The sequence below is a fragment of the Dipodomys spectabilis genome, unplaced genomic scaffold, assembly GCF_019054845.1.
Source record: "Dipodomys spectabilis isolate Male_0828 unplaced genomic scaffold, ASM1905484v1 ptg000511l, whole genome shotgun sequence".
Lineage (NCBI taxonomy): Eukaryota > Metazoa > Chordata > Mammalia > Rodentia > Heteromyidae > Dipodomys > Dipodomys spectabilis.
Window position 1 is genome coordinate 75,414 of NW_024871188.1, and position 15,046 is coordinate 90,459.

Sequence of the window (15,046 nt, forward strand, 5' to 3'; positions counted from 1 at the left end):
TGCCCAGCCCTGCCCTGGACACATGTAGTTTTAACACCCGTATGAAGGATGTCAGAAGGGAATGATCTCAGAAGCCTTGACCTGGGGGCCGGAGACAGGCCCTCGGGGCCAGGTCCAGTGTCAGCTCTGTGTCCACAGCCTGGGCGTGGAGTGCGGGCTCTCACTCGGAGCCTGTAGGTAGCTTCCTGGTTGCTGGGGCTCTGCTGTGAAGCCAAGCTCTGAACCCACACCATGTTTTCACGCCGAGTGTTTTCTCACGGGAAGGTGGGCTGTGATTACTTTCTGTTCAGTGCTGCACAGGGCCCGGGAAGCTCACCCTGGCTGCCTCTGGATCCTGCAGAACGCTCGCTCGTGTTTCTCTCCCTGTTGGCAGGCACCATGGGCCTCACCTGCTGGCCTGTGAGCTCCGGCACGTAGGAGAAGTGAGCATGGATTTCTGCATTCATGCATACTGAAACCTTACGATCTGGGAGTTCAAATTCACCTAGAACCGTTGGCCTCATCTTTATATTGACTTCAAATACATGCTGGAGCTCCAAGCTTAGCTCTGTTTGTGGACTGTAAGACGCTTTATATGAGTGGCCACTATGGCTCACAACTGAGATCCCAGCTACTTGGGAGGTCTAGATTGGGAGGACTGAGATTTAAGGCCAGCCAGCCTGGACAGAAGGTTAGTGAGACTCCATCTTAACAAACAGTCTGGGTCTGGTAGTGCCCGGCTGCCATCCTAGCTGCACAGCAGGCATAGATAGGAGGATTGTGACAGACCTGAGAAATGGTGGAAGCAAATAGGGCCTGGGGGAATGGCTCAAGTGGCACAGTACCTGCCTACCAAGTGCAAGGCCCTGCGTTATGTCCAGACTTGTAGTGAGACCTTGGGTGAACAGGGTAGGCCCCACTTCAGACCTACCTGAGCAGGGCCCTGAGCCGTGATTCCCGGGGAAGCCCGGCCTCCCAGCCAGTCAGACTCACACAGCTGTGGCTTGTTGTCCACTCTCCTGGGACGGGCAGCATCCACAGCCATGTGGAGCCTGGTCTCACCATCTCCGCCAAGACACTCAGAGAAGACTTGTCGTAAAATCTTGGATTTGAATTAGGGATCTTGTGTTTTCTAGACAGGTGCTCCCTGACACGGAGCTGTACCTCCAGTCCTAATTTTAACTTTTTTTTTTTTTTTTTTTGTTCCAGTTTTGGGGCTGGATACTGTCGCTGAGCTTTTAGCTCAAGGCTGCCTGGTGCTCTTCCACTTCAGCCATAGTTCTACTTCAGGCTTTTTGCTGGTTAATTGGAGATAAGAGTCCCATGGATTTTCCTGCCTGGACTGGCTTTGAGCCACAATCCTTAGATCTCAGCCTTCTTAGTAGCTAGGATGACAGGCGTGAGCTACTGGCGCCTCCCTTCGCTGGTCAATTTGGAAGCTGAGCCTTGCTTCCCATCTATCTGTAATCTGGCCACTCTAGGTTTCCATATTCGCTGGGATGATAGGCATGAGCCACCTCTACCCAGCTTTCCTCCGGCTTAGGAGTCTCAGCTCTTTTCCAGGTTGGGCTGGAATGTCAATCCTCTAGATCTCAGCCTCCCCTGAGCTAGGATGGTGGGTGTGAGCCATGGCACGCGGCTGCCAACACTGCTGAAGAACAGCAGGACCCTGAGGGCTGCAGGGACAGTCGGGGTGCTAGGCTGGCGCTCACTGGAAGCAGACCCTGGCCACACCTCGCCCGACCAACCAGGACAGGAGCTGGCCCGACAGGCCTGCAGGACGACCTTCCTGGCAGGCCCGGCTCTGTGGCCAAGTTCCCTCCTTCTCCCCACAGGAGCCCTGCAGATCGAGAGCAGCGAGGAGACGGATCAGGGCAAATACGAGTGCGTGGCCACCAACAATGCAGGCGTGCGCTACTCCTCCCCCGCCAATCTCTACGTGCGAGGTAGGGAACGCCGCCATGCCAGAGGCAGGGACCCCCCCACCCCTGGGCTCATAGCCACGGGCTCCCCCGACCCCCAGCCCCGAGCAGGAGGCCCTGCCCTGGGGTGCCAGCAGACTAGGACCCAGCCCCTGCTGGATGAGCCTCACTTGTCCTCCTGTGGAAAACGGGGGTGGCTGGCCTCCTCCGCCCCGCGCCCCCCCCGCCCCCCCCCCGTGGGCAGCAGGACTGGGGGATATGGTGAGGGTGGGGTAGGAGAGCAGGGGCGGGGTCACTGGGCCTTCAGGGCCGGGGGAGCCTGGAGGCCTTTGCCCTGCGCCCCTCCCCTCCCCCAGTTGGCTTTCGTGGTGTGTTGTGGCCTTCCTGTGTCGTGTGCTGGCTTTGCTTCTCCGAGTTGTGGCCTCGTAGCTCCCCCTTCCCCGCCCCACCCAGTGCCCTGGATCTAGGATTGGGGGGAGGGATCTTGGAGGTTGCCTTCCTTCCCTAGTTTCCCCAGCCTCCCGGCTGTCCCAGGGCCGGGGGTGCATTGAGTGACCCTCACAAAGGGACCCATCTGGCCCGCACGGTCGCTGCCACTCTGTGCTGCTCACCCAGCCAGCGCCCAGCGTGTCCCTCCCTGCGGTGGCCAGAAGCCCAGGGTCCCCGACAGCCATGTCCCCACCCCGCCCCAGGAAGCCGCTCTCCCAGAGGTGCAGGGGGCTCTGCGCCCACGTCTGTCAGCCCCTCTTTGACTCTTTCGGGTCCGTTCAGAAGTCTTCCTCTCCCCTCCTCCTCCTCTTCCTGTCTTCCCACCCTCTGATGGCCGTTCCTGTCACTCATGGTAGTTGGCTCAGTAGGAACTGACTGGGCTGATCCTTCTCCCTGCCTCAGTTTCCCACGTGTGATGTGCCAGGCCCCCTGAGTGCCCCCTGGGGAGCGCAGGGGGTCTGCCCACGGCCCCTGCCCTTCCCGCACCCCAGAGCGGCTCCGGGATGGTGGGTTTGCACCTGGCCTCTGAGGAGGAGGAGGAGGAGGAAGAGGAGGCCGTGGGGGGCGGGCGTGGGGCGGGCCCGTGGATCTGCCGCCAGGGTGCTCCGGTGAGTTCTGATGCATTTGCCAGGCTAACCTGTGTGTTTTCCTACCAGCACTGGGGATGGGGTGTGTCTGGTAGGGCTCAGTGGAGAGTGATCGGCAGGTGAGGGTGGGGTGGGCAGGGCCTTTGGTGAAGGCTGGAGGGGGCCCTCTGTGTCCTTGGCCCCGGAGGTGGGGTCCCAGCCTGAGCCCCCTTCCTTCAGGGCCAGGCCAGGACCCGGCTCCATCTCTGTTCTTTGCCTGGGTCTCAGCCGCTCCAAAGTTGAATTTAGAGAGAATCAAAAAGCAAATGTAGACTCTGTATGACCAGAGCAGGGCGGAAGGCAGAAAAGGTCGTTGGTGTTCCTTTTCTTTTTTAATTTTAATTTTTTTTAATTTTTTTGGTTTAAAGAAAAAAAAGAACAGAAACAAACGATTGCAGCTTTAGCCTTGGGAAGTCCTCTTTTTACTCTCTGTATCTCCCCTATTTTTTCTCTCTTCCCCATGTCATTGTTCTGCATCAAACCCCCTTAACATCCCTCAGAGCTTCGAGAAGGTTGGTGTGTTTTTTTCCTTTTTACTTTCTTTACCCACATTTTTACATTCTGAAAAAAAAAATGACACACACACACGAAACACACAGACACCGTGCAGACACGCACAGACATGCACACAGAAAAAAAATCTAAAATATGGAATATGAACGATAAAACAGAAAACCACCAAGCAAGAGCAAAACCCAGAAAGACACAAAAATCTCAGCCGCGCCCAGCCCGGCTCAGGGCCGGCCGCACACATGCGATGCTTGCATTGTGGTCCCTCTGCATCCGTTGGTAATGTTGTTGCTAAGTTTCTGCACTCGTCGTCATGGTAACTGGGCCTGATGCATGCTGGGAGAATGTAAAATCTTTCTGCATGCCACTCTTGTTGGTTTGGTGACCCCCCCCCCCCCCAATGCCTTCTGTTGGAGTGTTTCTTGTCTTCCGTTCTGTGTTTCTTTTGGTTTTCTTGTTATTTTTTTCCTTTCTTTTTAATTTCCTTTACAATTTTTTTCTTTACAATTTTTTTTCTTTTTTTGGGGGGGGGGGGGGACTTGATTGGTTTGTTTTCCCTCCTCCCACCCTCTCAGTTGTCCACTTCTCCAAAGCATTTGGTCTTTGGTCCTGTCTTGTTTCTGTGCTGTTTGGTTTTGGCTCCCTGGGCTGAGCTGTTCTGGTCTGTGGCTGCTCTCCAAATGCATTGCGACTCCAAAGCCAGCGTTCCTGTCCCCGGTCCCCTCGGAGGGCAAGGGCTCCACAGCCGTGACCCGGGTGCAGAAAGTGACCGTACGGGTGTGGGGGTGGGAGGGGGGCCAGCCCCGGGGTGGGGGGCAGCCCCTCTTCCCAGAGCCGGCTGGTGCCCGGGCGCCCCTCTGGACAGCCCTGTGGGCCTTTCTGTCTGTCTCTGTCTTCCCACCCCTCATCCTTGCAGACTGAGGTGGAGTTGGAGGGCTGTGTGAGCCCTGGTTCTCCATCCCTGACCCAGAGCAGGCCAGATGAGCAGGGATGGGCGGCCCAGCACCCCCTGCAGGCTGGGCGTGCTTGGTGCTCACCGGAAGTTCAGGGACAGTTGGTGCCCCCGCCTCCTGAATCCTGGCCAGGCACAAATCCAGACCTGCCCATCCCCAAACCGTGAGGCACGGCAGACTGCAAGAAATGCGTGGCCAGTCGTCTGGCCACAAGTGTGTGCCAGGCTCCATGCCAGGCCCACAGGGAGCGTGGTCACTTTCTGAGTCACCTGAGCGTCAACGCTGTGGAATTCCACAGAAAACCGGGGGACTTCTGGACACAGCCTCTCTGCCGCTCTCTCTGTCTTCCCTCTTCTCTGGCTCCCCCTTCCTTCCCTCCCTCCCCACTTCCTCTTCCCCCCACCTCATCTCTCTCACTTCTGCAAACCTCTCCCCAAGAAAGGCCTTAGAGTCCCCCCAACTCCAGCTCACAAACAGCCCCAACAAGGTTGCTCTTGGGGTGCACGCGTCACCCAAGTGTGTAGCCTAGATGGCAGCTGGAGCCGAGGCCATCCCGCCCGACCCCACACCCTTGCCTACCTTCTGTTACGATGGGGCCCCCAGAATGCGCTTGCTGCCACCCTTACCAAGGCGGTGCCCAGCTGCCCGCCTGGCCCCAGGAAAGCTCCCGTAGGGAAGGGGGCTGCCCATCCCACCACCAAATCTAGGCCCAGGTGCCCCACCGCTGAGGGAGCGGCCCTGGACTCCCGCGGACTCGGATCCCAGCCGCCCAGCTGCATCCCGTGACCCTGGGCCGGTCATTGGCCCTCTTGTAGACTGTCCATATCCTAAGAACAAGCCAAGCGGAGCCCAGCCTGCAGGGTAGCGGAAGCCTATCAGGCCCCCGAGTGGTCCCTGTTCCCACGGGTGCCTGTGTAGCGCGAGGACGTCAGAGCCAGGCCTCACTGCTCATGCCCCATCTTCCTGCCCTGCCCCTCCATGGTGGCAGAAGCTACTTCATTCCTGTAGACTGGAGCTTTTACTTAGCTTTTCTGAGGCCCCTGAGCTCCAACCTAGATAGGGGGCTCCTCCAAACCCACTGCACCCCCCCCCAAGCCCCTGGGCCAGAATGAAGGTGAGGGCTGAGCCAACCTTGCAGGTAACTAGCAGCCTGCCAGGAGACCGGTCCCAGCCCACTGTGCTGCTCAGAAAGCTACAAGCATTCCTCTGCCTTGTTGTGGGTCGCCTCGGGTGCCCAGCCCCGGGAGCCTGCGGGAGGTGAGGGGGACCACTCTCCCCGTTAGTTTTCTTGTGTCCTTGAAGTTGCCAAGCTCTTGGGGTGTGGCTTAGTGGCCAGGACCGCTGTCTTTACCGACTGGTGTGGCCACAAAGCACTGTTCCCCACAGTGCCTGCCGGTCAAATGTGTCCCAAGCTGCGACAGGAATGTGAGCAGGTTTAAGGGATGGGGGTGGGTGCTAGTGCCCCACACCCCACGGCTCCCTCACAGCCATTGAGGGTTTGAGCCCAGGACTTTGCATCAACCCTCACCACGCCACTTGCAGGGCGGAAGTCTTAAACTGAATGACGGGTTATCTCTAGGTAGCCCCCGGCAGGAGTAGACACAGGGACTGGGCACAGATTTCATTTCTTCCAGCCATGCTGGCCTCGCTGGCCACGAGCACGCGTGCACACATATACACACTCATACACACGTGTGCGCACATGCACCCATCGGGCCCCTGACCGGATGTGTATGTATCAGGACCCCAGCCCCTGTCATCCTACCCCAGCCCAGGAGAGAGGGGCTAGGGGGTGGGGGCTCCGCTGGGGTGAGGGGCCATGGGGCTGCAGGACTGCGGGGCACCGCAGGAACACTGAGCTGACCCCGCCTGCTGCCTGTGCACCGTGCTTCCTGTGTGGGTGGGCTGAGGGCTGCTAGCTTACACCTGTCCTTCGGCTCGAGGGGGGGCGTGGGGGCAGGCAGGCAAGGGCAGGATCTGGGGAGGGGGTTGACAAACAGGAGACGGGGTAGCCCCCCGCCCCCCACCCAACGATGAACACAAGTCGACAGCACAGCAAAATGCCCAGTTCGGAGGTCGGCAGCACCGCCTGGGGGCCGCCAGTCTCTGGGCGCTGTGTTTGAGGCGGAGGGAGGGCTGGCAGCAGGGGGCGTGCGCGCCAGGCAGGGTACAAGGAGGGTGCAAGCAAGCTTTGAGATGGGGTCTCTGGCCGCTCCCTGGACAGGTGTAATCTAAGCTTACATCCGCTCCCAAGGCTGCTCAGCTCCCATCTCCCCCCCGCTCCCATCCGTACCCTCATTCTGGGGTGCAGAGAAGCCTCGCATACTTTCTCTCTCACCCCAAAATGCAGAGCCCCCGGCTTGCTAACTCATTGGGATGTGTGTATCACTGCTGAGCCCCACCTGGCGTCCACCCAGAGCACCTCACTTTTGAGTTCCCTTCCCACCCACCCTCTTCTCCCTGCCCCGCTTCCCTGGACCCCCACTTTTGTTCTTTTGAGTTTTTGCCTCTTCCTGCCTGGGGGAGGGGTTGTCTCCTGGTTGCTTTGAGTTGTTTTTCCATGTGAATCGGGGTTTGAAGCGACCACCCCCTTCCCACCCCACCGCCCCCTCCCCGCCGCCCACCCTCCTGACCCCTCGCCACGCGGGTCCCTCCACTGGGAGCCCCGGCCGCTCGGTGACGAGAAGAGCTGGGGACCAGAGCCAGCTGGTGCGTGCTGAGGACAAGGCTGGTGTGGCCCCTCATAACCCGCCTGGACCCTCCACTCAGGTCGGTAATCGGGGGCCAGGGTCCCTCGGGGCCTCTCCGTCCCAGGGTCCTGTGCTCACCTTATTTTCTAACCTGCACCTCAAGCTTGCAGCAAGGGGTGGAGAGGACATGGGTGGGTGTCCGCACCACGTTGGGCAGAACACAGCGTCGGCCGTCGGTGGCAGCCGGGTGGGCCTCGCAGCAAACCAGCCCCTTTGGTTGGGACCACGTGGGGGAGGCCACGTGGGGGAGGCCACGTGGGGGAGGCCACGTGGGGCCTCGGCTGACAGCTAGTGTTGTCACAGCACCTACCACCTGGGGCCGGGCTCACGGGTGATGGGCCTGCGCGTTGCTTTGTTCCATGCCTAAGGGTTGGGGTGATTTTCCAAGTTCCAGTGCCCTTGGTATTTCAGATCAGATCAGATGGGAGCAGGTTCCAGTATGGTGCAGGCTCTATGGGGGCCATACTGGCCTCCTGTTGAACCGCGGCACTCAAAAAGGGGGCCTAGGGTCTCTGTTCCTGCAGCACCTGGCGGGGGGCTGCTCTGATGGCTTCTGGGCATCTGTTAGGGAGCTGTGGGGTTGCCACCCCCATGGCTGGAACTCCTGGTGGGTGTTATGCAGCTGGGGGACCCCCTGCCACCTCGGTGTCCCCAGAGGGGAGGGACCTAGAGGGAGAGGGCCTGGCGGCCTCCACGCCGGCCTTCCCCCAGTGCTGGTGGGCAGAGGCCGGGAAGCCGGGCTTCTTGCTCCCCCGCACTCCCCTTCCTCGCTGAACCCTCACGTCCCAGACCTCAGCTTCCCTGTCCACCCCTGGGAAGACTGAAGCACCCCCTCGCTGCCCGGCTGCTCTGTGGCCTGTGTGGCCGGGTGGGCACTAAGCAGCCTCCACCCCAGATGTGTGCTCAGCCACGTCCAGATGTCTGCATTTACAAGATGGGGAAACTGAGGCTCCTGCAGGGTGGGCGGCCACACAGAGCTGGGTGTTCTGAGTCCACCCCGGCTCGGTTGTCCGAAAGGGGCCGTAGAGATATACTCAGGGGCGGCTGGTTTGCCACGAGGCCTCTTTCTTCACAGTGACCCCGGCCCTGGAGGCCCGGTCCCCGAGCCGAGGCCCTGGTGTGGTGGGGAGGTCCGATCCTGTGTTCTGCCGGCAGGGAGGGGCAGCTCCCCGGGAAGCCACAGCCCCTGTGTTCAGACCCCGATTTTCAGCCCCACACCATTCCATTTTTCCCCCCTTGCTTTTGGGTGTTGCGTTTCATTTTGGAGGGATGTTTTAGTTTAATGTGGTTTTTTAGGATTTTTTTTTTTTTTTTTGCTTTTGCTTTGTTTTTGTTGTTATTTCTCTCCTGATTTTGGTTTGGACGTCGGTGCCGTTTTCTGTCCTGGATTAATTAGCTCCCTCCGCTCATCCCCATCGTCCTCTGTTTCCATGACAACACAGCCTCCGCATCGCCTGCCCAGCCTCCCATGGAGGCCGGCGGCGGGCTGCTGGCCTGGACCATGTCCACTGGCCGATCGGACCCATCGCTCCCCTGCTCCCCTTCCACCGGCCCTGCCCGACGCTCCCCCATCTCAGCACCCCTCACCTCCTCTGTCTGCATGGCGCATCTCTCTCCCCCGCCCCATTCCTCCCCTCCCGCGGCGCCTGCCGCCCTCCATCCTGTCTCCACCGTGACTCTGGACTTTTCAGGGGGCTCCTTTTCTGAAGGGCTGTAGCTCCTACCCTCACTGTACCCCAGATTCAGGGAACAGGGGTCAGGGTCTCCGACGAGGGGCCAAGGCTGGAAGGGAGTGGTTAGGGCTGCCTCCCCTCAGAGTGGAGCGGTGAGACCGTCTTACAGCAGTCCCGGCCCATCCGGGTGGCCACCCAGCCTCAGGGTACGGGGGACACAGCCCCAGCACCGCCCTGACTCAGCCCCCCCCCCGTGCTTGCCCCCCCCCCCCCGTGCTTGCTCAGGTCCACAGAGGTCACCTGGGGCCAAGGCCTTTCTGCCCGAAGTCTAGCTTCACCCCAGCCCTGGTTAAACATCCGCCCCTCCCCCATCTTCCGAAAACGGAGCCCCCGAAATCCGTCCTGCCGCCTTCCTCGCCCGCGAGGTCCCCACAGAAGGCGGCATCTGCCCCTCACTGCTACGAAACGCAGAGTGGCCCTCCATGTTCCACCATTCCCCTGACTCCCCGTGACTGGTTCCTGCCCATGGCGCCGGGAGATGTGGGAACGTGCGCCCACATTCCCCCACACCCGCTAGAGCCACCGCGTAGCCTTCCAGTGGGTCCCCGCCTCCTTGTCTGTGCCCCTCCCCCGTCCCTTCTCCTCTCCCGTCCCTCTGTCCTTCCTGGTGCCCCTGTATCACCCTCTCTCTCCTGCTCTCCCCTCCCCCTCCCCCTCCCCCTCCCCCTCCCCTCCTCCCCCTCTCTTTTTCTCTCCGTCCCTTCCTCCCTCCTTCCCTCCCTCCCCCCTCTTCCTCTCTTTCTCCCTCCCTCCCTCCCTCCCTCCCTCTCTCTCTCTCTCTCTCTCTCTCTCTCTCTCTCTCTCTCACTCTCTCTCTTTCTCGCCCTAGTGTGCATGATGTCTGTCACTTTTGAGACCTGCATTTATGGATGGAAACTTGTCAGATCTGACAGAAGCTTTTAGAAGGGTTTCTATACCCCACACCACAAAAATTTCATCAGCGTTTCTCATCTTTTCCTTGGGGGGAGGTGGTGGGGCCGCGAGTGCCCAGAGCAGCCCCAGCGGGGTGGGACAGCCCAGCTCCAGGCCCTCCCTCTCTGCCTCCTGGCTCAGAGACCCAGGGAGCCGATGAGCTGTGCTCCCCACCTGCCAGTCTCCTGTACCCCGGCCGCCGCAGCCAGAACCTTCCAGTGCCCTGCACCCAGGCTGCAGCCCCGACTCAGAGCAAAGATGAGAAACAGCTGATAAATTTTTGTGCTTCCGAGCGGCGACCCCAGCGGTCCCCGAAGCCCCGTTTTGACGTGACGCTTCGTGTCTCTTGACTCGAGATGGAGAACTCTCTATTGTTTGTGAACTACCTTCCTTTGAAGTTTGGTTTCTTTGTGTTAGAATTTGGTTTTTTCATTTGGTTATTTTGTTTTCTTTTCATTTTGGGGGGGAAACTGACTGGGGGAAGAAACAGCCCTGTGTATATTTAAATGGTGTTCTACTTTTTTTTTTCTTTTCCTTTGTTTTTCTTTTTTGTCTTTTTTCCTTTCTTCCTCCACATCCAATCCCCCCACCTTGCGGCCGTCCCCCCCCCCAGTCCGCCGCGTAGCCCCCCGCTTCTCCATCCTGCCCGTGAGCCACGAGATCATGCCCGGCGGCAACGTGAACATCACCTGCGTGGCCGTGGGCTCGCCCATGCCATACGTGAAGTGGATGCAGGGGGCGGAGGACCTGACGCCCGAGGACGACATGCCGGTGGGCAGGAACGTCCTGGAGCTCACTGACGTCAAGGACTCGGCCAACTACACGTGCGTGGCCATGTCCAGCCTGGGCGTGATCGAGGCCGTGGCCCAGGTCACCGTGAAGTGTAAGCCGGGTACAGGGGAGGGGGCCGCAGACTGAGCTCGTGTTCCCCCTGAGTTCTTTGGACATATCACTTCCTGGCTGTAGAGCAGCGATGGGCGCTCTGTGCACTGCGGGGCAACTTGGTTGTTAGGCAAAGATCTCAGCGTGTGCGTGACAAAGCTGGAAGGTGTTGGGGCAGTGGCTGCAAAGGAGCCGCATGGTGGGCATGGTGGGCAACACGCAGGAGGCAGAGGCAGGAGGATCACATGCCCCAAGCCAGCCTGGGCTACCAGTGTGACTCTGTCTGAACAAAAGCGCTGCCCAGGCCGGAGCTGAGGCGTGGCGTGACCCGTCCGGCCAGCCACAGCAAAGTTGGTACAAATTAACTTTTATGGGCACGCTGCACAGTCACTGCACAGCGTTTGGGCCACCTTGGCAAAGCTGAGTGGAGAAGCGCGCTGAGGGCTGGTGGCATGCCAAGTTTTCCCCGGGACCCATAGGGAGGGCGCGATTCTGTGCTTCTGGGCCTGTGTTGCTCCAGGCTTTGAGCGGCAGGGACAGGCAATGGTTAGAGCTGGGAATGGCACCCAGGTCTCCCAGTGTGGAGGACATAGGGGGAGAGGCGTGGCTGTGGTGCTGCTTGCCTGGGTGGCTGGGGGCTTCAGGAGGGACGTGCAGGGAGAAGTGGGAGCAGACAGACCCGGGTGACCAGAGGGATGGGGCTGCAGACATCTTAAGAGACTGAAATACTTGTGTCTGTGTGAGTGCCCATGCACGTGTGCACACACATGTGCACAGCGGTCGTGGGCACTGTGCCTGAACTTTTGGGCACAAGGCTAGGGTTCTACCACTTGAGCTACAGCTCCATTTTGGCTTTTTGGTGTTTAATTGGAGATAAGAGTTTCATGGACTTTTCCTGTGCCAGCTGGCTTTGAACCACGATCCTCAGATCTCAGCCTCCTGAGTAGCTAGGGTGACAGGCTTGAGCCACTGGCACCTCACTTCTTTTTAAAGGTCTGAAACAGGTACTTGAACTTGGTACCCGACAACTTGTGCTCACTGGCTGGTGCTCTACCAACTGAGCCATGCCTCCACCCCTTACTTTTCTGGTAAATACTGTTCTAGGAAGCAGATGTTTTCAGGCTGGGTATAGTGGCTCACACCTGTAACCTTAGCTGCCTGGGAGGATCCCAAGTCAGCTGCAGCGAGTGTTCACAAGACTGGACCTCCACATGTGTCTGGGGCCGGTGGGGTCCCTGCCCTCGCCTGTGCCAGGAGCGACCACACGGGATGGTCAAGGCCACTGTCCAGGCATAAATGGTCACCCTATCTTTCTCGAAAGCAACCCAACCCAAAGTGGGTCTGGGCTGTGCTTCAGTGGCAGGGGTCATGGTCAGGCGTTGGCCGCCTGCCTAACTTGTGTGAGACCCAGAACTCAGTCCCAGGCTCTGCCGCGCACAGTTCCCATGTTCTCAGCTTCCTGGGTTGTGTGGTCACAAGTGCTCAGCCTCCATAACAGGACAGCACGTCAGCATGGCTGTGCTGCAATAAAACTTTATTTGAAGACACAGGTGCCGGGCCGTTGACTGGAGCCCTGTGCTGCAGAGCTGGGGTGGGGTGAAGGCTCAGAGAGGGTGGTGATGTGGTCAGAAGCCACACGGCACCCTGTGCCTCTCCTGTAACCCTGCCTGCCCCTTGCCCACAGCCCTCCCCAAAGCCCCCGGGACCCCCGTGGTGACAGAGAACACAGCGACCAGCATCACCGTCACCTGGGACTCGGGCAACCCGGACCCCGTGTCATACTACGTGATCGAGTACAAGTCCAAGAGCCAGGATGGGCCATACCAGATTAAAGAGGACATCACCACCACACGCTACAGCATTGGCGGACTGAGCCCCAACTCTGAGTACGAGATCTGGGTGTCGGCTGTCAACTCCATTGGCCAGGGCCCCCCCAGTGAGTCGGTGGTGACGCGCACGGGCGAGCAGGCCCCAGCCAGCGCCCCACGGAACGTGCAGGCCCGCATGTTGAGCGCCTCCACCATGATTGTCCAGTGGGAGGAGCCCGTGGAGCCCAACGGGCTCATCCGCGGCTACCGCGTCTACTACACCATGGAGCCCGAGCACCCTGTGGGCAACTGGCAGAAGCACAATGTGGACGACAGCCTGCTCACCACCGTGGGGTCCCTGCTGGAGGACGAGACCTACACCGTGCGCGTGCTGGCCTTCACCTCCGTGGGCGATGGGCCACTGTCGGAACCTATCCAGGTCAAGACACAGCAGGGGGGTGAGTGCACACACCGGCCCGGCACTGGGGCTCACGCCTTCATCCCGGCTACTCAGGAGGCTGAGATCTGAGGATCGTGGCTGGAAGCCAGCCCGGGCAGGAAAGTCTGTGAGACTCTAATCTCTAGTTAAACACCCAAAAGCCAGAAGTGGCAGTGTGGCCTGAGTGGTAGAGCACTAGCCTTAAGTGAAAAAGCTCAGGCACAGCGCCCAGGCCTGCACCAAAAACAGTAATAAAACTCCAATATCACACACACACACACACCAATGCTTGGTAGGGTTGAAAAGCTTCAGGTTCTCCTGGAAGACCCCAGATTGGGCTCTGTGAGCCCATAGGGTATAGGCCTGCAATGCCTGGGCCAGGCCGGACTCCAGCCCCCGCCCAGTGGCCTCCCCTCCTGGCCCTCGCGGCCGCCTGGCAGTGGGCTGAATGGGGTTCCTGGTCAGTAGGGGCGTCCCCCTCCTGCTGGGGTTTGCGTAAGCACGTGGGGCTCCAGTCCTGGACCTTTGCCACGGGAGTTCAGGCATTTGAAATCTAAAATGCCTGCGTGAGAACAGGCGGCTGAGCTCAGCTAGGTGGCCGCACAGGGCGTTCACTGCAGTGGATGGCTGGAGCCCCTGGGCGCGCGGAGGCCGTGGAGGAGCAATCTAGAAACATCCTCCCGGAGCGCCAGGAGAGGAGGGTCGCGGGTGTGGGCCGCGCCCCCCATTTGCACTGGTCTGCTTCCCCAGTGCCCGGCCAGCCCATGAACCTGCGGGCCGAGGCCAAGTCCGAGACGAGCATCGGGCTGTCGTGGAGCGCACCACGGCAAGAGAGCATCATCAAGTACGAGCTGCTGTTCCGCGAGGGGGACCGCGGCCGCGAGGTACCCTACCCGCCACTCACAGGCGCGGCCTGCGCTCCTCCCACCGCCATGGGCCGGCCCCGCCCACCGCAGCCCCGCCCCTACCATCCCCGCCCCACCCACCGCAGCCCCTTCCTCCACCATTCCCCGCCCACCGCAGCCCCGCCCTCCACCATCCCCGCCCCGCCCACCGCAGCCCCTTCCTCCACCATTCCCCGCCCACCGCAGCCCCGCCCTCCACCATCCCCGCCCCGCCCACCGCAGCCCCTTCCTCCACCATTCCCCGCCCACCGCAGCCCCGCCCTCCACCATCCCCGCCCCGCCCACCACAGCCCCTTCCTCCACCATTCCCCGCCCACTGCAGCCCCGCCCTCCACCATCCCCGCCCACCGCAGCCCCTTCCTCCACCATTCCCCGCCCACCGCAGCCCCGCCCTCCACCATCCCCGCCCCGCCCACCGCAGCCCCTTCCTCCACCATTCCCCGCCCACCGCAGCCCCGCCCTCCACCATCCCCGCCCCGCCCACCACAGCCCCTTCCTCCACCATTCCCCGCCCACTGCAGCCCCGCCCTCCACCATCCCCGCCCACCACAGCCCCTTCTTCCACCATTCCCCGCCCACCACAGCCCCGCCCCACCCATTGCAGCTCCGCCCTCCGCCCCGCCCACCGCAGCCCCTTCTTCCACCATTCCCCGCCCACCACAGCCCCGCCCCGCCCACCACAGCCCCACCCTCCACCATCCCCTGCCCCGCCCACCACAGCCCTGCACTCCATCCCCCCCCCCCCCCGCCCTGCCCACCACAGCCCCGCCCTCCACCATCCCCCACTCTGCCCACTACAGCCTCGCCCTCCACCATCCCCCGCCCCCCCCGCAGCCCCGCCCTCCGCCATCCTCCCTCCCCCCGCAGCCCCGCCCTCCGCCATCGCCCAGCTCTGCCCACTACAGCCTCGCCCTCCGCCATCCCTCCGCCGCAGCCCCGCCATCCTCCCTCCCCCCCGCAGCCCCACCCTCGCCATCCTCCCTCCCCCCCGCAGCCCCACCCTCGCCATCCTCCCTCCCCCCGCAGCCCCGCCCTCCGCCATCCTCCCTCCCCCCCGCAGCCCCGCCCTCCGCCATCCTCCTTCCCCCCCGCAGCCCCGCCCTCCGCCATCCTCCCTCCCCCCGCAGCCCCGCCCTCC

The 15,046-nt window shown here is 61.2% G+C and overlaps 1 protein-coding gene across 6 annotated transcripts in view; it reads left to right on the forward strand.

Annotated features, from left to right (window-relative positions):
- Positions 1 to 15,046, forward strand: part of Ptprs (protein tyrosine phosphatase receptor type S) — a 50,218-nt gene that overhangs the window by 15,610 nt on the left and 19,562 nt on the right. For all 6 annotated transcript variants that reach the window (XM_042669948.1, XM_042669949.1, XM_042669950.1 and 3 more), the window contains exons 6-9: positions 1,815 to 1,925; positions 10,488 to 10,757; positions 12,441 to 13,022; positions 13,754 to 13,887. In XM_042669948.1, coding sequence (XP_042525882.1) covers positions 1,815 to 1,925; positions 10,488 to 10,757; positions 12,441 to 13,022; positions 13,754 to 13,887 — 1,097 coding nt within the window. The remainder of the gene's footprint in view (positions 1 to 1,814; positions 1,926 to 10,487; positions 10,758 to 12,440; positions 13,023 to 13,753; positions 13,888 to 15,046) is intronic.